Source organism: Ursus arctos, unplaced genomic scaffold, assembly GCF_023065955.2.
Source record: "Ursus arctos isolate Adak ecotype North America unplaced genomic scaffold, UrsArc2.0 scaffold_10, whole genome shotgun sequence".
NCBI lineage: Eukaryota > Metazoa > Chordata > Mammalia > Carnivora > Ursidae > Ursus > Ursus arctos.
In genome coordinates this window covers 51,193,598-51,220,534 of record NW_026622764.1, presented here as the reverse complement: position 1 = coordinate 51,220,534, position 26,937 = coordinate 51,193,598, and the positions used below count along the sequence as shown (strand labels likewise).

General features: G+C 37.4%; 1 protein-coding gene and 1 long non-coding RNA gene across 4 annotated transcripts in view; one reads left to right on the top strand and one right to left on the bottom strand.

The window, feature by feature from the left end:
- Nucleotides 1-12,569, top strand: part of EPSTI1 (epithelial stromal interaction 1) — an 86,990-nt gene extending 74,421 nt beyond the window's left edge. For 2 of the 3 annotated variants that reach the window (XM_057308417.1, XM_057308418.1), the window contains one exon: nucleotides 2,072-7,342. In XM_057308417.1, coding sequence (XP_057164400.1) covers nucleotides 2,072-2,222 — 151 coding nt within the window. In that variant the 3' untranslated portion in view covers nucleotides 2,223-7,342. Of the gene's footprint in view, nucleotides 1-2,071; nucleotides 7,343-8,423 lie in introns of those variants that run through there. The other variant, XM_026493327.4, reaches the window with a different exon arrangement.
- LOC125281807 (uncharacterized) overlaps nucleotides 1-22,799 on the bottom strand; it is a 58,995-nt gene extending 36,196 nt beyond the window's left edge. Inside the window, exon 1 of the long non-coding RNA XR_007188937.2 lies at nucleotides 22,617-22,799. This is a non-coding gene — a long non-coding RNA (uncharacterized LOC125281807). The remainder of the gene's footprint in view (nucleotides 1-22,616) is intronic.
- Between the last annotated feature and the right edge of the window lie 4,138 nt (nucleotides 22,800-26,937).

Sequence of the window (26,937 nt, the reverse complement as noted above, 5' to 3'; positions counted from 1 at the left end):
AGTTGATTTATTGAAACTTGAACAATCCTTAAATAATAGTTTTTATCCATATTAACCCTTAGAAGAAAATCCAGAGCAGTGGTTTGACAGCAATAAAATATATATGCTAACACTAGTAGACAAATCTGTAAGCTGGTACTTTTTCTTCTCTTTGAATTCTCAATAGGTATTGAGAATAAACAATCTCTTTACCACCTATGATCTCTTGTTGACCCACTGTGCTGTCCTCTTAGTAACTGATGCTCAAAAGTGAATCATACCACCTGTGTACATGACAGGCCATCAGTCTTCACAGTGTGTGAACGAACTGAGAGCTGTGGACATTGGGCTGTTTTGCAGCCTATACTCACTACCATTGGTGCTTTCATGATGCAGTTGCAGTCGCAGAGGCAGGCAGATGTGGGGAACACGCACCCGGATTATTCATTTATTCACTTTTTACCTATCGGGACACACTCAAAGAAGGTTTTGTTCTAGGTACTGCGAATAGGCAGAGAACATCCCTGACTGTATGGAAATTACAATCTGGAGAAAAGAAATAGAAGTCAATAAGTTAACAGCAAGAGTATTTCAGACAGTGATATGTACTGTGAGGAGAGAGATTGGAGGTGATAATTCCTCCATGAAGAGGTAATAATCAAAGGACAAGAGCCAGTCACATAGAGATTGGGGTCCAAAACATACACTTAGATGTCCCCTATTATTAGGTATAGGAAAAAATGCAAAGCCCCTAAAGTGGGAATGAGTTTGGACTTTTTGAGTCTCCAGTGGTTAGATTATAGATGGTGAGGAAGAGAATAAGATGAAATGAGGTTGGTAGGAGTCAGAAAATACAAGATTTTTTAAGCCAGTGATTTTATTCTAAGACTAATGAGAAATCATGAGAGACTCTTAACTATAGGAAACAAACTGAGGGTTGTGGGATGGGAGGTGGGTGGGGGGATGGGGTAACTGGGTGATAGGCATTAAGGAGGGCACTTAACGGAATGAGCACTGGTGGTTATATGCAACTGATGAAGCACTAAATTCTACCTCTGAAACTAATAATATGCTATAAGTTAATTAAATTTAATTTAAATAAAAAATTAAAAAGACTAATGGAAAATCATAGGAGGGATTTAAGCAAAAGGAAGGCATGATCCCTTTTATAATTTAGTAAGGTGGTTGTGTGGAGAATGAATTACAGAGGGTGGGAGTGGAAGCAAAAGCAAGATGAGAGAGGATAGTGATTTGGACTAGAATGGTGGCCATGGAAAGTTTTTTTGTTTGTTTGTTTTAATATTCTATAACACTCAGGAAAGTCCATGAAACAAATATTTAGAATGATTAATTACAGAGTGAACATCTAAGTAGCCAGCTCCAGAAATAGAATATAACCACCATCCTATAGTTAACCCTTATTCTGACCTTTATGATAATCATTTTCTTGCCTTTCCTTAAGGTTTTACCTTCTATGTGTTAACCTTAACTTCTGAAACTGGTTGCTGCAAGTATGACCGAACGTCGGGGAAAGATATACCCATTCTTTCTTTTGAAAGTTTGAGTTTCCCTGTTCTGATATTTCCTATTTCTTATACTCTCTTCCCATTTTCCTCTACTTTGCACTTATGGGATTTACTTTAGCAAGACTGCAGTGGGGTACAGGGCATATGAGAGGGATATCTCCATTGCAAGAATAGTGTCACAGATCTATTTGTGGTTCCCCTTCATGTTTCAAGACTTGCTGAACCTTCCATCTCTCCTCAGCCTCTAGAGTTCACACCTGAGATGGCCTGGAGGGTATGGTTGCTGGGGAATAAAGCTCTTGCTGAACTGGTAGAAGATGAAGGAATGAAGCTCTGAAGTTCAGAATTGTGCCCTCTCTGGCTGGAGTCACAGCTGGCATCAATTTTAGCAAAGGGCTGTTAACAGCATGTCATAGGGCTAATGTGAAAAGAAGTTTTATAGTTTACTTCTAAGCAGAGGGGGGAAAGCAATCCTCACAGTCAGTTCATACAGCATGTTAGGTTCTCAAAAATCTCTCAGCCCTGTAGCAAGCTTTCCACTTACATGCATTTTTCATTGTTTAAAGGGTAAATAATGTTTTTCTGGACCGGCTCCAAGGCAAAAGTCAACGAAGTGGCTTTGAGCACTTTGGAGGCCACTGGAATATGAATAGTGGTAACAGCTGGGTGAGTTTTTTCTTTTCTCTTAAAAAAAAAACTTTCAAAGTTGAAGAGTAAAAACAATGAGAATTTTAAAAATATGTTGTGGCTTTGTCCCAAGATATTATTTTTTTGGTGTGCTGTTCAGCTGTGTGATGGGCAGTCAGCCAGGGTGATTACTGTAAATTCCTCAATAGTTTCTAGAGAGAGGGAGAAAGTCCTGGTTTCACTGCTGGCCAATCACAATAAAAAATGACACCTGCCCTTTGTTCTCAGTGTGATTGCCTGGACTGTAAAGATTTTTTTATCACCCCTTGCCCAGACCTACAACAAAAACAAATGAATTTTTTTCAAGAGGATTTTAAGTGCAATATGGTTATAAAAATAGTAAGCATTCTGTAGTAATATATTCTTTCAGTGAAACTAGCACATCAAAGAAGCCAGTATTTAATTTTTCACTACAAAATGATTTTTAAAAAACCCTACAGCAAAAGGCACTTTTTGGAAATGAAATGTCCTTATGGATTTGTGTGAAGGAAACCTTGCAACTGTGTTGTAATATGTGCTTCATGTGTTTTGTGTGCACAATATATCACTGAACCAGTGCTGACTCTTTGGAATGTGTATGATTGCAGGCTTTGCAATGTGTATAGAATCAAAACTAACTACACTGGGTTTTATAATTTAATTGAAGCCCAAGTGCGTACGTACCTACTAAAAAAAATGGAGGATATGGAAATCTTTAAACTGGTAAAATACAACAAAATAATCAAGTGCTTGCTGGAAACTCTAGAGATCAATCACCCTTTAATAAATACTTCATGGACAAAAGATAATTTTTGAGAAGATAATCTGTTGGAAATCTTATGCATGTTTTCTTGAAAGGCATTTAGTGGTTGAAATTGAATAGATTTCACAAATGTATATATATTGAAGATAACTGAATGTAGGCAAATTTGCAAGGAATGATACTGGATGTGTATCCATAATGTATGCTCATGTGTATTACTATGGCATTCAGAATAGGGACAATATGGAAGAGAGAGGGAAAGGATCAAAACACAGTATTTTTGTATCACGAGTTACAATTTATAAATTATTGACTTATTCATAAGAATATATAAGTGGGAGTCCTGTGGAAAATGGGGCATTGTGACTTGAAGACATTATCCAGGTTCATGGAATTTACAAATTGTGAGACATAATTGAAACTTGGATTTTGGACAAGACTTGGAAACTCTGCACATTTTTCCCTCTACTTACCAACTCTCGAAATTTAGAAAGCACTTAGAAAAATACCTGGGATTGAGGGGAAGATGATGGTTGAGAGTAAGTGAATACCATGTGGGCTGCTGTTAGGGGAACGAGGATTTGGAAATCTGGTTCACCACTGACTACTGGTAGGCCTTATGGAAGTGAGCTAAAAATCTCTGCTTAGATTCTGCATGGATAAAAAGAAAGGAACATCATTTTCTTGTGATATGAGTGAAGATTATTAAAGTTTCCTTAGTAGGACAGTCTTGGCTAAGTCCAAAGTGGTTATCAGCTCTTCCCTTACTTGAAAGAAGCGGTGACAGAAAGGTGAGAACTTCCTCATGCCCCTACCTCCACGTCCATTTCCCTATAAATCCTTACCTCTATGTCTGCTTCTCCTTGGGGACCAGATTCTTTCTCATCCACCTACCGGGGGACTTTGTTCTAACGATACTCCCCTCTCTCCTGAATTGTCAAATGTTCATCTGAACTAGAAAATTCCCATCAGCATAAAATAGAAATATCAATTATATTGATACCCTTCTCTCTCTTGCTACTGTCCTGTTTCTTTGTTCCCCTTTCAAGCAAAACTTCAATAGGTAGCTATCCTTTAGCTGTCTGTAATTTCTTTCTTCCCATTTCTCTTAAACTCATTTAAATCATGATTTAGACTTTATCAATCCAACCATAATGCTCTTGTCATGGTCACTAACAAGGTCCACATCACAAAATCCAGTGGTTATTCTTCAGTCTTCCTCTTTTGACCTATCAACATCGTTTGTCATGGTGAATCACTCCCTCCTCTCTGAAACTGTTTACTTGGCTTCTGGGCATTATACACTCCTGGGTTTCCACCAATCCCAGTGGCTACTCCTTTTCATTCTCCTTTGCTGAATCTCGTGCATGTTGCTGTCCTCTCAACATTGGAGCAACTCAGAAAACCACCTTGGATCACCTTCTGAACTTTATGTTCACTTAACACCTTGATGGCCTCATTCATTCTCATAAATTTAAATATGATTTATGTGTTTGTTACTCCCACATTTCTAATTCCAGCCTTGACCTCTTCCTTGACTCCAGACTTGCATATCCAATTTAATCCACTCAACATCTCTACTTGCATGTCTAATGGACATTTCAACCTTAACATGTCTAAAAGTTAACCTTTGACTCCTTCTACCTGAGTGCTCCATCTGCACTTTTTCCTTTTATATATTGGTACAACCCATCTCACATCACTCACAATTGATCCATCAGCAAATCTTCCTGACTTCTCCTCCAAATATGTACAAACCAGCAGCTTCTCATTACCTCCACCACTGTTATCCTGCTTCCAAACTCTGTTAGTGCTCATCTAGATTCTTGAAATAGTCTCCTAGATCCTTTCCTTGCTTCCACACTTACCCAGATACAACCTATTTTCAATATGACGGATCCCTTGGAAACAGAAGCCAGATCCTGTCACTTCCCTGCTTAAAATCTTCCAGTGGCTCTCATGACTTTCCAAATCACATGGAGAGTTCATACAGTAGCCTACCAGATGCTTCCTGATCTAGACTGCACTTTATCCCTCTAGTGCTCTCCTACCACTGCCCTTCCCTTCCCTTCCTCCTCATTCCTCCCTGCCACACTAGCTTTCTTGCTGCGCTTCGAAAACTTAAGGAACTGGCTGCTTTCACCTTATGGCCTTTGCACTGGCTGTCCCCTCTATACTCTTCTCCATATGATTTGTTCTCCAAGCCTTTTCTTGAATCCCACCTTGTGAGGTTTCCTTGGCCATCTACTTAAAGCTGCCACTTGTACCCTTATCCCTGGCTCTAGCCATCCTTTTTCTGGGCTCCCCTTCTTTTTCTGTGCTGCAACTTCTAACATATCTTTCTAATGTTATTTGCTTATATGTGTTATTTACTATTTGCTCTTAGTCTCTTCCTGAGATGTATGTTCCATATTGCATCAATCAGAGCCCTTTAATTGTTTTGTTCACTGATCTATCCCAAGCAAAAGACAGTGATTGGGATTTAGCACAGGCACAAGGAAACAGGTGGCTGTGATTGAGGGTTGGCAAAACAACAAAAATTTAGAACCAAATGATTTGATATACTAAAATGCTGAGATACTAAATTTAAAATAGCTATATATAAAACATTTGATGGAATAAATATTGGATTTGAAATAATGAGCAAAAACAAGAGACAAAGACAACCAAGAAGATTTGAAAAAGAACAAAATAGAACTTCTAGGAATAAAGAAATATAATCTTTGGAATTAAAGCACTCAATGAATACATCAAAATAAAAGGAACACAAATTAAGAACTAAATCAAAATACCATTTCTCATCTATTATTTTGGCAAAAGAACAAAAGATTGGCAATATACTCTTTTGGCAAGGCTGTGGGGAGAAGTGTTCATTCACACATCGTTGGTGGGAATTCAAAATGATACAAACACTATCTAAATTAACTTGTCACCATCTTTGTATAAAATAAAAATCAGCCTGGACATATTGCATAAAAGCTCTACTAAATATTCAAAAAACAGATTATTACAAAAGTCTAGAAAGTTTTCCAGATAAATGAAAAAATGAGAAAATAATCTCCAAAGAATTAAGTAAGTGAATATAACTTGAATCAAGATCACACACAGACTATACAGAAAAAATAAATGAATATAGGCTCACTCATAAACACAGATTTAAAAACATCACAAACAAAATTTTGACAGATTCAATAATGAATTTCTTTAAAAAGCATAATATATCCTTATCAAATTGGATTTATCCCAGATGCAAGCTTGATTTATCACAAATGAATAAACAAAAGAAAAAAAAACTGAGATGATTTACCTCATAAATTATAGCATGATCATTTCCTAGATACAGAAAAAAACATTTGATAAATTTCAATACTCATTTGTGGTAAAAGCTGCAAGGAAAAAAGAAATAGAAAGGACATTTCTTTAGCTAATAAAGGGAGCAAAAATCTGTAATAGAAATACATCAAAAGCATTTCTAATAAATCATATGCAAGAGTTGAAAGGAAAAGACTTTCATAAATCATAGATGATACAATTATCTACTCAGAAAAGCCAAAAGAATTAGAATAAGTAAGAAGATAACAATGTTGGTAGATGTAGGATCAATATATAAAAACTTCATTTCTATAAACTGCAAATTAAGAAATAATATATTAAAAAGACAAAACCAAAAATGCACATAACCTTCACAAAATATATAAAATTTTTATAGAAAGATCTTAAGGATAAATTAATGAAGTTATACCTTATTAATGGATAGGAATAGGAATGAGCTCTCAAATAATCTATAGATTTAGTTAAATTATGATCAAAGCAAACAACCAAGAATAACCAATTCACTACTAAAAATAAAGAAGTATGTATGGAGACTTGATTAAACATTTTATACAGTCTGTAATTGGCACAGGTGGACCCAACCCTTTTTGGAATTCTGACATATGACAGAAGGCAAAGCACATCATTGGGAGAAAGTGTACTCTTCAACAAATACTATTGGGACAGCTGATTACCCACATGAAATCATAACCAATCAGTTCCAGGTGGATTAAGGCTTTTAAGTAGAAAAGAAGACTTTTCAAATTATAGAAGAAAATAGACTATTTATAAAATTGAGCTAGGGTGGACTTTTTAAGACCCAAAGTATTAACCAAAAGGAAATTATAAATATTTATTAAAATGAAACATCTGTTCATCAAAGGATGCCACACAAAAGAAAGAAGAGAAGCCATATATGAAGATTTTTATCCTGGACATGTTTTGTAAATAACAAGTGGACAAAAGTTTAATATACAGAATGTATTTAGACTGTGTCATTTATTCAGAAGTTGATAGATGACACCTGAGCTCCCCCAGGAATGAGAGAGGAGAGTTCACAGATGGGGCTTGAAGGAACTACTGGAATCAATAAAAAGCTGAAGAAGAAGAAAAGGAGGAAGGCAGAAAATACAACAATGATGAAAGCCAAAGAGAGAAAAAATTGTTTCAAGTAACATCATATGAACACTTGAAAAAATTGTTTCAAGTAACATCATATGAACACTTTAGTAGGTCTTTGATAAGTGTATTTTGGGTAGACAAATTAGATTGATCTTTATCTTTTAATCTTTTTAAATTTAAATCACATTAATCTCATATCCCTTTATATATATATATATATATATATATATATATATATATATATACATACATATACACGTGTATACTTTGATAATTTAAAATTATTTTTACATTAAAAATTTTTTTGGATTTCTAGACTCCTCTACTCCTTTTTATGATGTAACTAGGGTAGGACTTTGAAGGAATCACTTCAAGTTCTGTTTTCTCTAATACCAGTAGGTGAGACTCTTTGAAATGCTGTGGAAACTTTAAATCCTGTGTCTTCAAGGGCAGTTGCATGTTTGCCATGACCTATGAGGCAACCTGAGATTTTAGTTTCCCAGAACGTTAGAACAGCAATAGTCTGAATCCCAAGCGTAATGTTGCCCAGCATTCTGGGAGGCTTGATGGAGACTTCTTGACCCTTTGCCCAGGGTAGGAGTGGAAGGGACTCATTTAGTATAGCTCCCTTCCTGGAGGTCCCCTTAGAAGTCACCTTTCTGCTGCATAACATGATGCCATTCTACTCCATACATTTTCACTGAAATTGCTCTGCTTCACACTGTGTTCGTCCTGTCCTTGCTGTCACTATGGAGGTGGGTGACAGTATTTGTGACCACTATTATTTGTGACCTATGTTAACCTATCTCTAAGAACACAGCTGATGAGCTGTCACTCAACAAGCCATTACATTGTTGACAGAGACTATTTTGTGAATCAAATGCAGTGGGACTTGAAAATTAAAACATGACATTGGGACAAATCATTAAATAAAAATAGGCATTTAAGCCCAATATAGTAAAGAGTGTTCTTTGAGGGAACTTCATTTTGTACTTACAGAATCTCTGAATTTTGTTTTGCTGCTTATACTCATTTTTGTTTTCTTTTTTTTCCAGGATATATGAGAAATACTTACTTACATCTGTCCTTTGTCAACTGACCTTGAAGAACCTCACTTGATGATTTTCCGTAATGCTCCTTTGTTTATCCTCAGTTTTTTTTTTTCTTTTCATCCTCACTGTTTTTACCTTGACTTCAATTGCCCATCCACTCAGCTGAAGGAACAACTGGGGATGACCAGTTTTTCCCTGTAATTATTTTTGCATGCTTGCAGGAGCTGATTGCTGAGCTCATATTTAATTTCTACTGCCAGTGAAATGTTATACTATTTCGCTCGTTGGTTTCACATCTTATTGGAAGCCTAATTACAGCAATGTTAGTAAGATGAAAAAGGAGGGAATCATTTGATACTTTCAGGTTTGCAAGAGCTATGGGTGCTGCATGCTTGTCTCTCAAAGCAGCTAATTCTTATGTAATTCTCAGATCACGTTTGGGGAAGATTTGGCATTTTTAAAATTTTGAGTTCTACTTAACCCAGGGTACAAACTTGAGCAAAAGAAAAAAATAAATCTTTTATACTCTTTTAAACGCATTTTTAATAAATTTTGAAATAATTCTGTATAAATGGTTTGTTTTTATTTTTAATGAAAAGCTCTTGAGTTTTTCTCTTTTGATGGGTCTCATTTTTATATTCTTTATAGTCCATGTAGATCAAATGTAGGACTGCAGTCATTATTGGATCTGCCTTTGGTATTGATTTACTTACTAATACCGTTCCTCTGGTTTTTCATAGTGGGCCAGTTAATTGCCTGAAAGGCCATTGTTTATATAAAAATCAACTGGATACAAATATAGATACAATGTGTGGTTTTTAGGTGTTTTGGAAACTTGTCTTTTCTCTATGCAACCTATGTCCTATAGCTAATTCAGTAGGCTTTCCTATTCTACTTTTATGCCCTTTAACCAGGTTAGAGACCTTAGAGTGCAAGAATATTGGTTTTCCATGCTTTATGCTCTAGTCCCAGCTCCATGTTATATAGGAGAGCATCGCATTTAGTCTTAGAATGAAGGTTGGAAGAGCAAATAATTTTTGCAGCCGGAAAACTAATACTATTTTTTAATGACATGTAATTGACATACAACATTATATTAGTTTCAGGTGTATAATATAGTGATTCAACATTGGTATACATTGCAAACTGATCACCACTGTAAGTCTAGTTACCATCTATCACCTTGCAAAGTTAATAGAATATTATTTGGTATATTCCCTGTCCTATACATTATATCCCCATAACTTACTTATTTTATAACTGGAAGTTTGTGTTTCTTCATCCCCTTCACCCAGTCCCCTGCTTCTCTAAAACCTCTCTGGCTATTACTAATCTGTTTTCTGTATCTGTGTGCTTGGGTTTTGTTTGTTTTGTTTTTAGATTCCACATATAAGTGAAACCATGCAGTATTCATCTTTCTCTGACTTATCTATCTTAGAATACTACCCTCAAGGTCCATCCATGTTATCACAAATGGCAAGATTTCGTTCTTTATTATGGCTTAGTATTGCAATGTCTTTATCCATTCATTCATTGATGGGCATTTAGGCATTGTTGTCACATCTTGGCTACTGTAAACAATGCTACAATGAACATAGGGGTACCTGTATCTCTTCAAATTAGTGTTTTTGTTTTCTTCAGATAGATACCCAGTAGTGGCATTGCTGGATCATATGGTGGTTTTATTTTTAAATTTTTGAGGAAACTCCATACTGTTTTCCATAGTGGATGAGCTAATTTACATCACTAACACCAACACATGAAGGTTCCCCTTTCCTCACATCCTTGCCAACACTAATTGCTTGTCTTTTGGTGATAGCCTTTCTGACAGGTGTAAAGTGATTATCTCCTGTTGTTTTGATTAACATTTTCCTGATTATTAATGATATTGAGCATCTTTTCATGTATCGGTCCGCCATCTGTATGTCTTCTTGAAAAAAATGTCTATTCAGATCTTTTGCCCATTTCTTTCTTTTTTGTTTTTTAAAGATTTTATTTATTTGGGAGGGGGAGAGTGAGAGAGAGCATGAGAGGGGAGAGGGTCAGAGGGAGAAGCAGATTCCCTGCTGAGCTGGGAGCCCAATGCGGTACTCGATCCTTGGACTCCAGGATCATGACCTGAGCTGAAGGCCATTGCTTAACCAATGAGTCACCCAGGCAACCCCTTTTGCCCATTTCTTAACTTGACTGTTTGTTTTGTTATTGAGTTCTTTATATATTTTGGTATTAACCCTTTATTGGATACACGATTTGCCAATATCTTCTATTCACTAGGTTGCCTTTTTATTCTGTTGGTTTCCTTCACTGTTCAGAAGCTTTTTAGTTTGATGTAGTCCCATTTGTTTATTTTTGCTTTTGTTTACCTTGTGTTTGGAGTCAGATTTAAAAACAAATCCCCAAGACTGATGTCAAGGAGCTTACTATAAAGAAGTTTTCTTCTAGGAGTTTTGTGTTCAGTTTTCAGGTTTTATTTTCAAGCCTTTAATTTGATTTTGGGTTAATTTTTGTGGATGCTGTAAGATAGTGGTTTAGTTTCTTTCTTTTTTTTTTTGTTTTTGCATATAGTTCTCCAGTTTTCCCACAACCATATATTGAAGAGACAGTCCTTTACCCATTGTGTGTTCTTGCCTCCTCTGTCATAAATTAATTGGTCATATATGCATGGGTTTATTTCTGGGTTCTCTATTCTGTTCCATTGATCTATGTGTCTGTTTTTATTGCAGGTACAATACTGCTTTGATTACTATAGCTTTATATTATAGTTTGAAATCAGGGAGAATGATAACCCTGGCTTGTCCTTCTCAAGATTGTTTTAACTATTTGGAGTCTTTTGTGGTTCCATATAAATTATAGAATTATTTGGTTTTTTTTTAAATGCCATTGGGATTTTTATTGGGATTACATTGAATCTGTAGATTGCTTTGGGTAGTATAACATTCTAATAATATTCATTCTTCTAAGCCATGAGCATAGAGTGTCTTTCCTTTTTTTTTTACAATAATTTTTTATTATGTTATGTTAGTCACCATACAGTATATCCTTAGTTTTTGATGTAATGTTCCATGATTCATTATTGCGTATAACACCCAGTGCACCATGCAATACGTGCCCTCCTTAATACCTATCACCAACCTATCCTAAATCCCCACCCCCTCCCCTCTGAAGCCCTCAGTTTGTTTCCCAGAGTCCACAGTCTCTCATAGAGTGTCTTTCCAATTATTTGTACTACCTTCATTTTTTTCGTCAATATCTTATTGTTTTCATTGTACAGGTCTTTCACCTCCTTGGTTAAATTTATTCCTAGGTATTTTATTCTTTTTGATGTGATTGTAAACAGAATTGCTTTTTAAAATTTCTCTTTCTTATAGTTCATTATTAGTGTATAGAAATGCAACAGATTTTTATATATTAATTTTGTATCCTGCAACTTTACTGAATTCATTTATTCTAATAGAATTTTTTTTGGTAATGTCTTTAGGGTTTTCCATTTATAGTATCAAATCATCTGCAAATAGTTTAACAGTTTTACTTTTTCCTTTGCAATTTGGATGCCTTTTCTTTCTTTTTCTTGCCTAGTTGCTCTGGCTAGGACTTCAATACTATGTTGAATAAAAGTTGGGAGAGTGAGCATCCTTTTTCTGTTCTGGATCTTAGAGGAAAAGCTTTAAGCTTTTCACCATTGAGTATGATATTAGCTGTGGGTTGTGTACATTCCCTCTATCCCCACTTTAATGAGTTTTTATCATGAATAGATGTTGAATTGCGTCAAATGTTTTTCTGCACCTACTGTGATGATCATATTTTTATCTTACATTTTATTAATGTGGTATATTGCAATTGATTTGTGGATGTTGAGCCATCCTTGCATGCTGCAATAAATCCCACTTAATCGTGGTGTATGATCCTTTTAATGTATTGTTGGATTTGGTTTGCTAACATTTTGTTGATAATTTTTTCCTCTGTGTTCATCAGGGATGTTGACCTGTAATTTTGCTTTTTTGTGGTGTCCTTGTCTGGTTTGGGCATCAGGGTAATGCTGGCCTTATAAAATGAATTTGGAAGCATTCTCTCCTTTTTTTTTTTTTTTTTGGAAGCCTGTTCCTCAGGCTGAAGCTCCAGGTTAAGTAAATAAACCTTTTCACAAGAAAACTGCGGTTATGTTTTAGTCTTCTGTCTATACAGTGCCCTGGGGTTGATGGCCTTCCAAGAACTGTCCCATTGTTACATTCCTATGGAGCTCACAAATGCTAGCCCCCTTGGCCACCAGGGCCAGGTGATTAAGGGGCATTCCTATGTGCCCCCACTGGCTTTAGCTAGGCAGAAAGTGTAAGGGGTGAGGCACACTCTCTGGCTTCAGAAAGGCAGCAGGAAAATGTCTTGACTGAACATGCCCAGGGGCTTCAGAAATGCAGCAGCATAGTGTACTAGCTTTATGTTGGGAATGGGAGAATGCCACCATGGCTACACTTGCTAGCCCTAGCCAGGGAATGGGGGAGTGTTGCAACCTTCCACACTTCATGGACTTTAGCTAGGGAATAGGAGAATGCTGCCACTGTTCCAGTTTGTCTGCCCTAGCCAGGGAGTAGGGGAATGCTACAGCCACCTGTGCTGCTGGCTTCAGCAAGGCAGCAAGATAGTGCTGCTACCTCTGGCCCCTGCCTGTCTTAGCAAAGTGGTGGGACAGCTCTGTGTCCAGGCTCACCCACCTGTGCTAGCAGGGTAGATGGAGTGTCCAGAAATGGCATCTGCTAGTACCTCCATCTCTGGCGGCAGGGGTAGTTTCAGCTGTCCCATACCCCTCTAGCAGATGCTTTTAGATTAGTAAATGAATCTCCTTCACATAAGTTTATATGCTTATGAAACTGCTGCTTTTCTGCTGGGTCTTGGGACAAATGAGACTGTATCAAGTCCTTTGAAAGGGAAGTCTCAGTTTCCTACAGCACTTTGGGTCCCTTGAATGTCAGCTCTGTTGACTTTCCAAGTCAGATTTTGGGGGTCTCATCACTCTGGTACAGGTCCCAGGGGTTGGGGTGACTGACGTGGACACCAACCCCTCTCTCCAGCAGAAGTGCCAGACTGGTGACATCCCTGTTGTGTGTCCCAGGCTGGGGGTGGGTTTTTGGTGAGATTGTGCCTCTACTTCTACCCATCTCAATATTGGTCTTTTAATCCCCTGTTGTGGAGAAGCAGTTCATCTAGTTCTCAGATCTTTATCAGAGAAAAATGATCCATATGTAGCTGTAGATTTGGTGTGTCCTTGGGAGGAAGTGAGTTCAGGATCTTCCTATGCCACCATCTTGTGGAAATCTCCCCCAAACTAATAATGCTTTGCAGCATTAAGAGATCTTCTGTGTTACCAGTTGTTCTGTTGAAATGAACTTTCCAAATGTGTATTCAGGGAAGCATTGGGACTTTAGGTTCTGGGGCCGAGAATGAGGGGAGGGGGCTCACAGAAGCAAGACAAAGGTGTAGTATAGATAGGGCTGCATTGGGTAGGGTGGGTGGCTGAGAACAGATGACACTCAGCTAGCTTCTCTGGAGTAAATAATGCCGATATGCTTGGTTTTCCTCTCTTCTGCCAGCTGAAGCTGTGTTAGTGTTGTTGACACTAACATAAAATGTTTGGTCCATTTGAAATCTTTGTCATTGCCTAATATGGGGAAAACTAAATCCCTCAGCCTGGATTGGAAACATCACCAAAATGATTGTAAATGTGTGAATGTTGCAGGCATTTTACTGCTGTGGCATGCAGCCATTTCAGCCTTGCACCTGCCAGCCTGGCTACCTTAGAGTCCACAGTCATGTTCTGATTTTTGTGTCTACGCCCAGCATTCCTCACATGCTGCTATTTCCCAGTGTGTAATGCGGAGCTGATATAGGGAAAAGGGATGCCTTTTTACCTTAGTGGATATCAGAACAGTTGGCATTAATTTCCCTTCCTCTGCCTGCTGTATCCTGCCTCCCTAAAACAAAGATTTTGTTCAGGTATCTAGTCTCGTTAAAAAAAGAAAAAATCATTGGGCAGGTATGGAAAATTGTGACTTCCTGGCCAAAATTATCTAGAATATGTATGGTGTTATAAACATCTTTTTTGAACAATTCTCTATGTAGGTGGAAGTAAGCAGAAAAGAAGCAAGAGTTGCTGTGTAAGGGAGCCTACTGTTTGCTTTTCACATTTAATCTGCCCTGTTGAATCAATTGGAATAAAATCTGACTTGTGGATAACTTTGGATAGGAATCTCAAAGTTTTCATCACAATTTCTATGCTTTTGAAGTGCTTTCTTCTTCTGAAAAAAAAGAGTATAAAAATGAGACAAATTGTTACAAAATAGGTCTTTGTTATAGAAACTTTATACAGATGAGTAATAAAAAGGAATAAACCAGTGATTTTTCAGGTGTTATTTATAGACAACCATAGGTATTATTTTGGTATGCACCCTCTCAGATATTTTTCTATCTATATGTATGTCAAAATCCCTGCAATAAAAATCCTTATAGTTACTTGTCTAATGATTTGATAAGGACAAACACCTTGAATTGGAATTTATAGAGGTTTTAATATATATAGTAAAATTACTTTCCCTAAAGGTGGCACAAATATTTATTGCCACCAGAAGCATGCCCTATACCTAATACTGTTTGTGGTTTGTAAATCATTGCTTATATGCTGAGCAAAAAATGTCATTTGAAGGCTTAAACCTTCTTTTTTCCATAGATTTACCGTCATTCTTTATCTTCTTGTGTGTGTGTGTGTGTGTGTGTGTGTACAATTGATTTGTAAAAGGTCTCTGTAAAGATATGTTGTAAGAATTCCAATTTTTGTATATCTTTTAATATAGTATTATTTAACTTAGTATTGAGTTTCAAATATTTATGTATTTGGATCTATCAATCTTTGCCCTTTGTAGTTTCCTCTTGGTATTATGTTGATAGATTTTTTTTATTTTTAAAAATGTAACTTAATTTTTTATTTGAGTATAGTTGACACACAATGTTACATTAGTTTCTGGTGTACAACTTAGTGATTTGATAACTTTATATATTATGCTATGTTCACAAGTGTAGCTATCATCTGTCTCATTACAATGCTCTTACAGTATCTTGGACTGTTTTCCTCATGCTCTGCTTTTTATTCCCAGTGACTTACTCTTTTATAACTGCAGGCCTCTATCTCCATCTCCCTTTAGCCCATTTGCCAAACTCCACACCCCTACCCTTTGGCAATCATCCGTTTGTTCTCTATATTTATAATTCTGATTCTTCTTTTTGTTTATTCACTTTTTAAAAAAAGATTTATTTATTTATTGAGAGAGAAAGAGAGAGTGAGCAGGGGAAGGGGCAGAGGGAGAGGGAGAGAAGCAGACTTCCCACTGAGCATGAAGCCAGACACCAGGTTTGATCCCATGACCCCGAGATCATGACCCGAGCTGAAATCAAGAGTTGGACACCCAACTGACTGATCCACATAGGCAACCCTATTTACTTTTTTAAAGATTCCATTTATGAGTAGAATCATATGGTATTTGTCTTTGTCAGTCTGACTTATTTCACTTATCATAATACCCTCTAGGTCCATCCTTGCTGTCTCAAATGGCATGATCTCATCCTTTTTTATAGCTTGTAATATCCCATCGTGTGTGTGTACATATATGTGTATCCCATAGTATGTGTATATATACACACACATACACACACATTTTCCTTATCCATTTGTCTATTGATGAACACTTAATTTGCTTCCATGTCTTGGCTATTGTAAATAATGCTGCAATAAACATAGAGATACATATATCTTTCCAAGTTAGTGTTTCCATTTTTCCTGGGTAAATACGCAATAATGGAATTATTGGAACATATGGTATTTCTGTTTTTAATTTTTTGAGGAAACTTGATACTGTTTTCCACAGTGGCTGTACCAATTTACATTCTCACCAACAGTGCATGAGGTTTTTTTCTCTACATCCTCGCCAACACTTGTTGTTTCTTGTGTTTTTTATTTTAGCCATCCTAATAGGTGTGAGGTGATATCTGACTGTGGTTTTGACTTGCATTTCCTTGATAATGAGTGATGTTGAGCATCTTTTCATGTATCTGTTCGCCATCTATATATCTATGTTGGAAAAATGTCTACTCAGGTCCTCTGCCCATTTTTAAATTGGATTTTTTGTTCTTTTTTTTTTTTTTTTTTGGTGTTGAGTTGTATAAGTTCTTTATATATTTTGGATACTAACCCCTTAGTAGATATGTCATCTGTGAATATCTTCTCTCACTCAGTAGGCTGTCTTTTTGTTTTGTTAATGGTTTCCCTTACTATGCAAAAGCTTTTTATTTTGATGTAGTCCCAATAGTTTATTTTTGCATTTGTTTCCCTTGCCTCAGGGATATATCTAGAAAAATGTCATTGTGGCTGATATCAGAGAAATTACTGCCTGCATTCTTTTCTAGAATTCTTACGGTTTCAGGTTTAGGTCTTTAATCCATTTTGAGTTTATTTTTGTGTATGTCATTAGAAGGTAGTCCAGTTTCATTCTACATGTAGCTGTCCAATTTTCGCAGCACCATTCATTGAAAAGACTGTCTTTTCCCCATTATGTATTCTTGCCTCCCTTGTCACAGATTAATTGACCATATAAATTTATTTATTTATTTATTTATTTATTTATTTATTTATTTATTGGCTCTCTATTCTGTTCTATTAATCTATGTGTCTGTTTTTGTGCCAGTACCATGCTGTTTTGATTGCTATAGCTTTGTAGTATATCTTGAAATTTGAAATTATGATACCTCCAGCTTTGTTCTTGTTTCTCTGGGGCCATTGCTTTGGCTATTCAGGGTCTTCTGTGGTTCCATACAAATTTTAGTATTATTTGTTCTAGTTCTAGTTTTGTGAAGAAATGCTTTGGTATTTGATGGGGATTGCACTGAATCTGTAGATTGATTTGAGTAATATGGACATTTTGACAATATTAATTCTTCTAATCTGTGAACAAGGAATATCTTTCCACTTCTGTCACCTTCAATTTCTTTCATCAATGTTTTATAGTTTTCAGAGAACAGCTCTTTCACCTCTTTGGTTAAGTTTTCACCTCCTAGGTATTTTATTCTTTTTGGTGCAATGGTAAATAGTTTTTAATATATTTCTCTTTCTGCAACTTTGTTGTTAATGTATAGACATGCTATAAATTCTGGGTATTAATTTTGTATCCTGCCACTCTACTGAATTTGTTTATTACTCTAGTAGTTTTTTGGTGGAATCTTTAGGTTTTGTTTTTGTTTTTTGTGTCATGTCTGCAGACAGTGAGAGTTTAACTTCTTTAGCAATATGGGTGCCTCCTACTTCTTTTTCTTGTCTGATTGCTGTGGCTAGGACTTCTAGTACTATGTTGAATGAAAGTGGGAAGAGTGGACATCTTTGCTGTGTTTCTGACCTTAGAGGGAAAGCTCACAGTTTTTCATCATTGAGGATGTTATTAGCTGTGGTTTTAATATATGGCCTTCACCATGTTGAGGTATGTTCCCCCTAACCCCATTTTGTTGACAGTTTTTATCATGAATGGATATTGAATCTTGTCAAATGCTTTTTCTGCATCCATTGAAATGATCATATAATTTTTATCACTTGTTTTGTTGATGTGATGTATCACATTGATATGTGAATATGGAACCATCCTTGCACCCTAGGAATAAATCCCACCTAATCATAGTGAATGATCTTTTTTAATGTATTGTTGTATGCAGTTTACTAATATTTTGTTGAGGATTCTTGCATTTATGTTCATCAGGGATATTGGCCTGTAGTTTGTGTGTGTGTGTGTGTGTGTGTGTGTGTGTGTGTGGTATGTTTGGTTTTGGTATCAGAGTAAAACTGGTCTCACAGAACGTATTTGGAAGCTTTCCCTCTTCTTTTACTTTCTAGAATAGTTTGGGAAGAATAGGTATTAATTTTTCTTTAAATGCCTGGTAGAATTCACTTGTGAATCCATATAGTCCTAGACTTTTATCAATTTTGTTACTTGTAATCAGTCTGTTCAGATTTTATATTTCTTCCTGGTCCAGTTTTGGAAGAAGAGGGTATGTTTCTAGGCATTTATCCATTTCTTCTAGGTTGTCCAGTTTGTTGGCATATAATTTTTCACAGTATTCTTATAATCCTTTGTATTTCTCTGGTATCAGCTGTTACTTCCTCTCTCTCATTTCAGATTTTATTTATTTGGATCCTTTCTCTTTTTTTTCTTGATTACTCTGGCTAAGGGTTTGTCAGCTTTATCTTTTCAAAGAACCAGCTCTTGGTTTCATTGATTTTTTTTTCTATTGTGTTTTTAATCTCTATATCATTTATTTCTGCTCTGATTTTTATTATTTCTTCTACTCACCTTGGGATTTATTCTTTTTCTAGTTCCTTTAGGAGTAGGATTAGATTGGTTAAGTTTTTCTTGTTTCTTCAGAGAGGTCTGTATTACTATGTACTTCCCTCTCAGAATGGCTTTTGCTCTGTCCCAGAGATCTGGAACCACTGTATTTTCGTTTTCATTTGTCTCCATGTATTTTTTTTTCCTTTTTTGTTTCATTGACCCACTAGTTGTTTAGTATCATGTTGTTTAGTCTCCACATGTTTGTACTTTTTCTAGTTTTTCTTTTCCTTGTGATTTATTTCTAGTTTCATACTGTTGTTTTTGGAAAAGATGCATGGTATGATCTCAATCTTTCTCAATTTATTGAGGTATGTTTTATGGCATAATATGTGATCTATTCTGGAAAATGTTTCATGTGCACTTGAAAAGAATCTGTATTTGGTCTTTTTTGGATAGAATGTTCTGTATATATCTGTAATGTCCATCTGGGCCATTGTGTCAATCAAAGACATTGTTTCCTTATTGATTTTCTGTCTGGATGATCTATCTGTTGATGTAAGAGGAGTGTTAAAGTCCCCTACTAGTATTGTATTATCATCAATTTCTCTATTTATGGCTGTTAATATTTGCTTTATGTGCTTTGTATTTAGGTGCTCCAGTGTTGGGTGCATAGATATTTACAACTGTTATAATTTCTTATTGGATTGATCCCTTAATCATTATGTAATGCCTTTCTTTGACTCTTATTAGTCTGTTTTAAAGTTTATTTTGTCTAATATGAGTACTGCTACCCTGGCTTTTTTTCTCACATCCACTTGCATAGTAAATGTTTTTCTTTCTTTTTCTTTCTTTCTTTCTTTCTTTCTTTCTTTCTTTGGTAAATATTTTTCTATCCCTTCACTTTCAGGCTATATGCATCTTTATGTCTGAGGTAAGTCTCTTGTAAGCACCATTTAGGTGGGTCTTTTTTTTTTTTTAATCCATTCTGCCACTCTATGCCTTTTGATTGGAGCATTTAGGCCATATACATGTAAAGTAATTATTGATGGGTATGTACTTACTGCCATTTTAAAAATTTGCTTTCTGATTGTTTTTAATAATTCTTCTTTGTTCCTTTCTTATTCACTTTGTGTCTTTCTTTGTGATAGATGAGTATCTATAGTGTTTTGTTTGGCTTTCTTTGTTTTTTTGTGGATCACAGGTTTTGGGTTTGTGGTTAGCATGAGGTTTGTATAGAACATCCTAAGTAAATAGCAGTCCATATTAATTTGATGGTCATTTAAATTCAAACGCATTGAAATAAGAAAAAAAAATTAAAAAATAAAGAAAAATATATTTTTTCTTTTCCCCCTTCTCTTCCCTTTTTTCTCCCTTCTCCACATTTTATGTATATGTTGCATATTTTACATCCTTCTTCCATATTTTTCTTATGTATAATTATGGCCATTTCTTTTCCACTTAAAGAAGTCCCTTTAACATTTCTCGTAAAGCTGGTTTAGTAGTGATAAACTCCTATAGCTTTTGTTTGACTGGGAAACTCTTCTCTCATTCAAATCTGAATGATAACCTTGCCAGGTATTCTTGGTTGTAGGTTTTTTCTTTTCAACACTTTGAATATATCACACTACTCCGTTCTGGATTGCAAAGTTTCTGCTGAAAAAAACAGCTGATAGTCTTACAGTTTTTTCCTAATAGGTAACTTTTTCTTTCGTGCTGCTTTCAAGATTCTCTTTTTATCTTTAACCTCTGACATTTTAATTATTATGGGCCATGGTGTGGGCCTCCTTGTGTTCATCTTGTTTGGAACTCTGTGATTTTTGGACTTGGATGTCTATTTCCTTTCTTAGGTTGGGGAAGTTTTCAGCTATTATTTCTACACCATTCTCTCTCTCTTCTTTTTCTGGGACCCCTGTAATGTGTGTGTGTGTTCACTTGATGTTGTCCAAGAGATCTTTTAATCTCAATTTTTAGTGTTCCTCTTTTTCCTCTTTCCTCTTTTTGCTGTTCAGCTTGTGTGCTTTTCAATTCCCTGTCTTCCAGATCATGGACACGTTCTTCTGCATCCTCTAATCTACTGTTGGTTCTTTCTAGTGTGTTTCTTATTTCCATTATTGTATTCAATTCTGATTGGTTCTTTTAAATATTTTCTATCTCTTTATTGAAGGTCTCACTGAGTTCTTCCACTCTTTTCTCTAGTCCAGTGAGTATCTTTATGATTATTACTTTGAATTGTTTATCAGGCATATTGCTTATCTCTGTTTCATTTAGTTCCTTTTCTGAGGTTTTTTTCCTTTTTTTTTTTTTAAAGATTTTATTTATTTATTTGACAGAGAGAGACACCGAGCAAGACAGGAAACACAAACAGGGGGAGTGGGAGAGGAAGAAGCAGGCTCCCAGCAGAAGAGCCCAACGTGGGGCTGGATCCCAGAACTCGGGGATTATGCCCTGAGCCGAAGGCAGACGCTTAATGACTGAGCCACCCAGGCTCCCCGTGAAGTTTATTCCTTATTCTTTCTTTTGGAGTATATTCCCCTGCCTCTTATTTTACTCCACCTTCTGTGTTTGGTTCTATGGACTAGGCAAAACGGCTACTTCTCGTAAGGGTGAAGCAATGGTGTCGTGTTTGATGCTCCCTGTGCAGACTGTGTGTGCTTTCTGATTTTGCAGGCTGGCTGGAGCTGTGGCTATATATGCTACTTACTCCTTTAAACTGTGGCTTTTTACAGAAAGAATAAAGAAAAAATAATAACAGAAAAAAAGAAAAACAAAGAAAAAGAGAACAAAACAAAACCAAAAAAGCCACCCAAACAATAAAAGACAAAACTTTAAAAAGTAAAATAAAGTTAGGTAAAAAAAATTTTAAAAACCCACAAAATCGCCGCTTGTTTTTTTGTGCCCTGGCATCACAGGGTGGCTGGTGTGGGCTTGTGGGCCCTAGGCAGGCACAGGTCCCAAGCTTACAATGAGCTGGACCCTGCTCTGGTCTGGGCCTTTAAGGTGCCAGCGGAGAGAATATTCCCGCAGTTCTTCAGCAGTTTTAACTGCGGCTTTTTTTCCTGAGTTCCAGTGCAACTGGGACTGGTATGGGCTTGAGGACCCCTTGCTTGCTGAGGTCGCCAATCTCACTGGGACTACTAGACCCTCTAATCATGGCATCTGAACCCGCCCCTTATGGTGGCCACACCCGGCTTCAATCCGGGCTCTTAAGGTGTGAGGAGGGAAGCATTGCCGCACTTCCTTGGCCCTTTCAAACACTGGCTTTTTTTTTTTTTTTTTCTGGGCCGCAGCGCAACAGGGGCTGGTGTGGGCCTGCACACCTTGGGCTTGCGGAAGGCTGCAAACTTTTGTGAGATCTGACCCGCCAGTTATGGTGTCAGGACTCACTAATTATGGCGTCAGAGCCCACCCCTTACGGTATCCAGACGCTGCGCGGGTCTAGGATTTTAAGGTGGAGGGGAGAGAGCATTCCAACGGCTGCTGAGCCCTTTTCAACTCCGCCTTCTTATTCTCTGCCGCGGGGTGACTAAGGTTGGGGTGGACTTCGGACCCCGGATTCAGCGAAGTCGCAAGCTCACCGAGAGGACCGCCTGCCCGTTATGGCGCCCGCGACCCTGCTGCAGTCTGAGCTTGTAAGGTAGGGTGGGAGTGTAAACGGTGTCCTTCTCCAGCCCGTCTGACCTGGAGAGCTCCTCCACCGCATGGCAGAGATCTAGCTTTGTCTCTTTTCTCTGCTAGTTCCTCTTTTAAACCCCAGCTTTTTCTCTGTGCCCGTGTTCCTGAGCCCTCGGTGCTTTCCCTCCCGACTGCCGCTGGCGGCAGCGGGGATGAGGGTTCTCCTCCTTACCGTGTCTCCATCTCTCCGGCTGTTCTCTCTCTGGTGGTTCAGTAGCTGTTCAGTCGGCTCTCAGTTCCGCTCAGGAACAACTGTTCTGTTCATAGGTGTAATTTGGTGTGTTCTGTGGAGGAGGTGAGTTCAGAGTCTCCTAGCCGCCATCTTGAACCAAAACCTAGAAGCGGGTTCTGTGTGGATAGATTTTAAAATGTGCAAAGCAGCAGCCCGTCCAGTGACTCATCGTAAGAAAATGAAAAACTGCTGGGAGTGGTTATGGGCAATATGGGGCAGGTGATCTTATTCCATTCCTAGCATAGACCTGAGCACCCACATTCGTTGTATTAAATTCTCCTATGTTCCCTGAACACTTTTAAGCTGAAAAAAAAAAAAAAAAACTTAGACTTTTTTTCTTCAGATTGATTTTTATTAGATGTTATTAAAATTTGGTAAGCTTATTTTTAGCTTGAAGATTTGGTTGTCTTTCAGAAAACATCTTTGGGAAATTACATTGTACGTAAGGTAAATGTGGACGTTTATTTCTCCAAAATAAAATTCTTGGCATTTATAAAACAATGAAGACGTTAAGTTAAAATTCAAAGTTTTGGTAACTAACTGAAAGTTTGTAATTAACTTTAGTTAAACCCATAATCATAGTGACACCTACAGGCTTAGTTTTAACTTCCAGTATGTTAAACAGATGATTAGCTGGACCTGCGGAAGAGGTGTTTGGGGTGCAGCTTCCAGAGGAGGTAGCAGGCATTGCGATAGAACTGTAATGGGTAGAAGGAAATCGTGAAGAGGCTGTGGATATTTTGTTTTTAACCCTGTGAACTAGTGCATATAGTAGCTGGCTCTGTGCGGATGTGCATGAAATACGATTGGGTTGATGTATAATACATTTACACGAGGAAGAAAAATTATGCCTTTCAAGTTACCACAAGGATTACAGGGAGAATAAATAGTGTTAGGCATTTCTTTCAGGAGGAAGCTCTGTGTTGGAATCCATTTCTTTTTGAATAGTCCACCGTTTAACAGGGGAGCTTAAAAGGGATCATAGATCTTTTTTTTTCCTCACAGAATTATATGCTCAAAAGTGAGGGTTTTTAAAAGCATATAAGGGCAAATGGAGGAACTTTTTCATTCCATTTATTGCCACATCATTGTGCCAATTTCTGGAGCAGAGGATACAGGGAGACTGGTGCTGCACTCATGTCCCTAGCAAGCTGCTTACCGCCCTTTTGCTTTGCCACTCAGGGCTGCATGCATGTGCTCGGGGCCTCCCTTCTCGTTCCCTGAAGAGCACTGCTGCAGCTAAGCTGTAGGAACCATTTAGTCAGTTATCAGAGGGAGGACTGTTTCATTCTCTACAAAATGCTATGTGAGTGATCAATACTGTATTATGAACTGGTTAGACATTTTAATTTTTGTATTTTATAAACCATAATGGTGCTAAAATGGAGCAGAAATTGTGTTTTAGTATTGAGAAACAAGAGAGAGAAGCAGAAACAGATAAGAGAAGAACATTTGAAATTGAACGTTATGAATTAGGAAAAATCAGAAATCAATTTAAATGCAGTATTTATATTCTGGTCTGTGGAGACACAAAGATAAGTGTACAGTTTCTATCCTCAGGGAACAGAGCAGTCAGGATAGACCAGGTAAACGTGCTGTGGGCACAAACCAAAGGGCTGGCAAAAAGGATGTTGTCAAAGCCTGTCCTTTAATGCCTGCTGATCACTAGCAATGCCTTGAAGAGAAAGAAGAACTACTGGGTTGCTGGGAGATGTGAGAAGATATCTCTGCCATCCACTAAAACAGTTGAGATGCTTTCTTAGCTTTTGCTCTTCTTTCTTTGAAAATGTTTGCTCTTCCTCCTTCCTACTTTATCACCGTTTCATAGAATACCTCTTACTGTAGAACACCATCAACTCTTGCAGGACTCAACAGTCTTCCTTTTGTTCATCCACACAGAACTTACTGGTAGGGCTTGTCAGACTTCCACAGTATCTTAGCAATTGTCCCCTTTCTTTCAGTTTACTGTCATCCACTTTATTTGGTCCCTTGGTATGTTGTAAAGAGACCATTGTCAGATAGAAGTACCTGGTTCTTCAGCACCCTGCACCTCACTCCCATGGTATCATGGAAGCAATGGGAATCTTTTGAGGAAGTAACTGTCATTTCAGCATTTTTGCTAGCCAAGCAGAAAGAAGACTTGAAATGCTAAGACAAGTCCTCAACTCTAAGAGAAGGCAGATTTCAATGAATTCAAGAAAAGATGGATATAATTCTACTGAAGGGGGATTCATAGGGAAGAGTGAGCTGTCAAAATTATAGTCTATCTTTGTAATTACACATGTTGTTCATGTTGAAGACGAAAAGAGAAGGCATCTAGAGCTACCATGGCAGCACTCTCTACCAAGAAACTCACATTTAAGAAGGGCATGTGCCAAAAAGTGGAAAGAGAGGCCTATTGCCAAAGATTATGTGAAAGAGAGGCAAGGGCCAGTAACAGAGAACAGAAGAACAAAGGCCCGAGTGTGCTGAGGCTTTTGAAGAAAAACAGGTTAAGGGCAGATAATGGAAGGCTTTAACTTCTAAGCAAGAACGAGAAGGAAGAGGCCGGTTGCTTCAAGCCAATGGTGTGACGTTGATGGATAATGTGAAGAAAGCAGAACTCCTTTCCTCCCATTTCTCCTGTCTTCTCTGTTAAGGAGAGCTGTCTTTGGACTAAACAGGGTAGAAAGAACATTGTTAAGAGAAGAATTGAAACCCAAGATGGGTGAAGAGATTCTGCAAAAGCATGCTTTGGCTGTAAATGAGCCTGAGGTTCTGGCTCTGAATGAATTGCAGTGCAGGGCTCTGAGAAAACTTGCCAATGAGTTTACCCATCTAAGGAGGGGGAGCTTTGAGGGTAGAGAAAGGGAGAAAAGCAAGCTGGCTGGAGATAGGTAAATTCTACTACCTGGGAACTGTAGAATCCAGATTTGGAAAGGGCCTAAATATCTAGTTTAATCCATATCCAATGCATTATTACATGTACAAGTAAGTGTTTTATGGATCTTCGAGGAAGCCTTTGATAGGCCCAGCTGCTCTATCTAGTATGTGGTCCCCTTCCTTAGCACCATAATAAGCCCTTAACATGGACATTATTTTACAGTTGTCAAATAATCCATTCCTTTCTCCCTTTCTTTCTTTTCTCATTCCATAAACATTTGTTGAGTGTACACTATGTTGTATTGTCTAGGGAGATAAATATGACATAGTTCTTGCCCTATAGTTCTTACAGTTAGAGGAAAAAAATATGAATTTAGTTCTTTGTTTATTCAACAAATATTAAGTGGCCCAGTGTGTGCTGGGCACTCTTCCAGGTACTGGAGAAGGGTTTTAAATAAAACCAAAGCCCTGCCCTCATGAAGCTTATAGTAGAGGACAGATAGATGACTAGCAGTAAACATAACATCTAAATTATATAGTATACTTGAAGTTGTACGTGCCATAAGAGATGTGTTAACAGATGGGCATGGTGACATGTAAGGCTCTTTGGGGACAGTGGGTGCATAGAGTAAGGAGGAGTAAATTCTTGGGCACTTGTGGACCTGATCCATGAGCTGAATCTTAAAAGATGAATGGGTTTGAAAATAGCTGGTGCTTTAGTGGAGGGGTACAGCTTGTATTCCAGGACGTAGGAGATATTTGATCAAAAAAGTGTAAATGGAAACAGTGGAATGTGTTAGGGCAACATCTGAGTAACCAGCATCATTTGATACGAACAGCTAGAGGTAGGCATTTTTTTTTCCTTTTCCTCTTTTTCCTTTTCCTTCCTCCTCCTTCCTACTTATTCTCCTGCTCTTTCTTCTTCCTGTAATGATTAATACTGTTGACTCCTACTGAGTTTACTGTTAGCTAAAATCTTTAACATTTCTACTCAACGTTATTCCCAAGCCATATCAGCCTAATCTTTATTTGTGGGAATATTTTGTATTCTCAATAACCTTGTATGAGTTTATGTTGTGTGGTTTTATGTTTTGAAGAGTTGAAGTAACTAAATTTAATCAGGCTGGAAAAGAGAAAACTCCAGAAATGGATAACCGTTGTCTTGCCATATCTGAAGGTCCATCACGGGGAAGTGAGCTCCATTTTCCTTCTTCGTGACTATTCTTACTAGTGGGTGGGACTTCAGGGATGTAGATTTCAACTCCAGGCCAAGAAAAGCTTCTAGAAGTTGATTTGAGAACTGGCCAGGTACATTTCTCAAAGTGTGGTTTGGATTGCCAGGAATCTCCTGAGAGATGGGGAGGTCTTGGGCAAAATACAGACTAGAGAGCCTCATCTT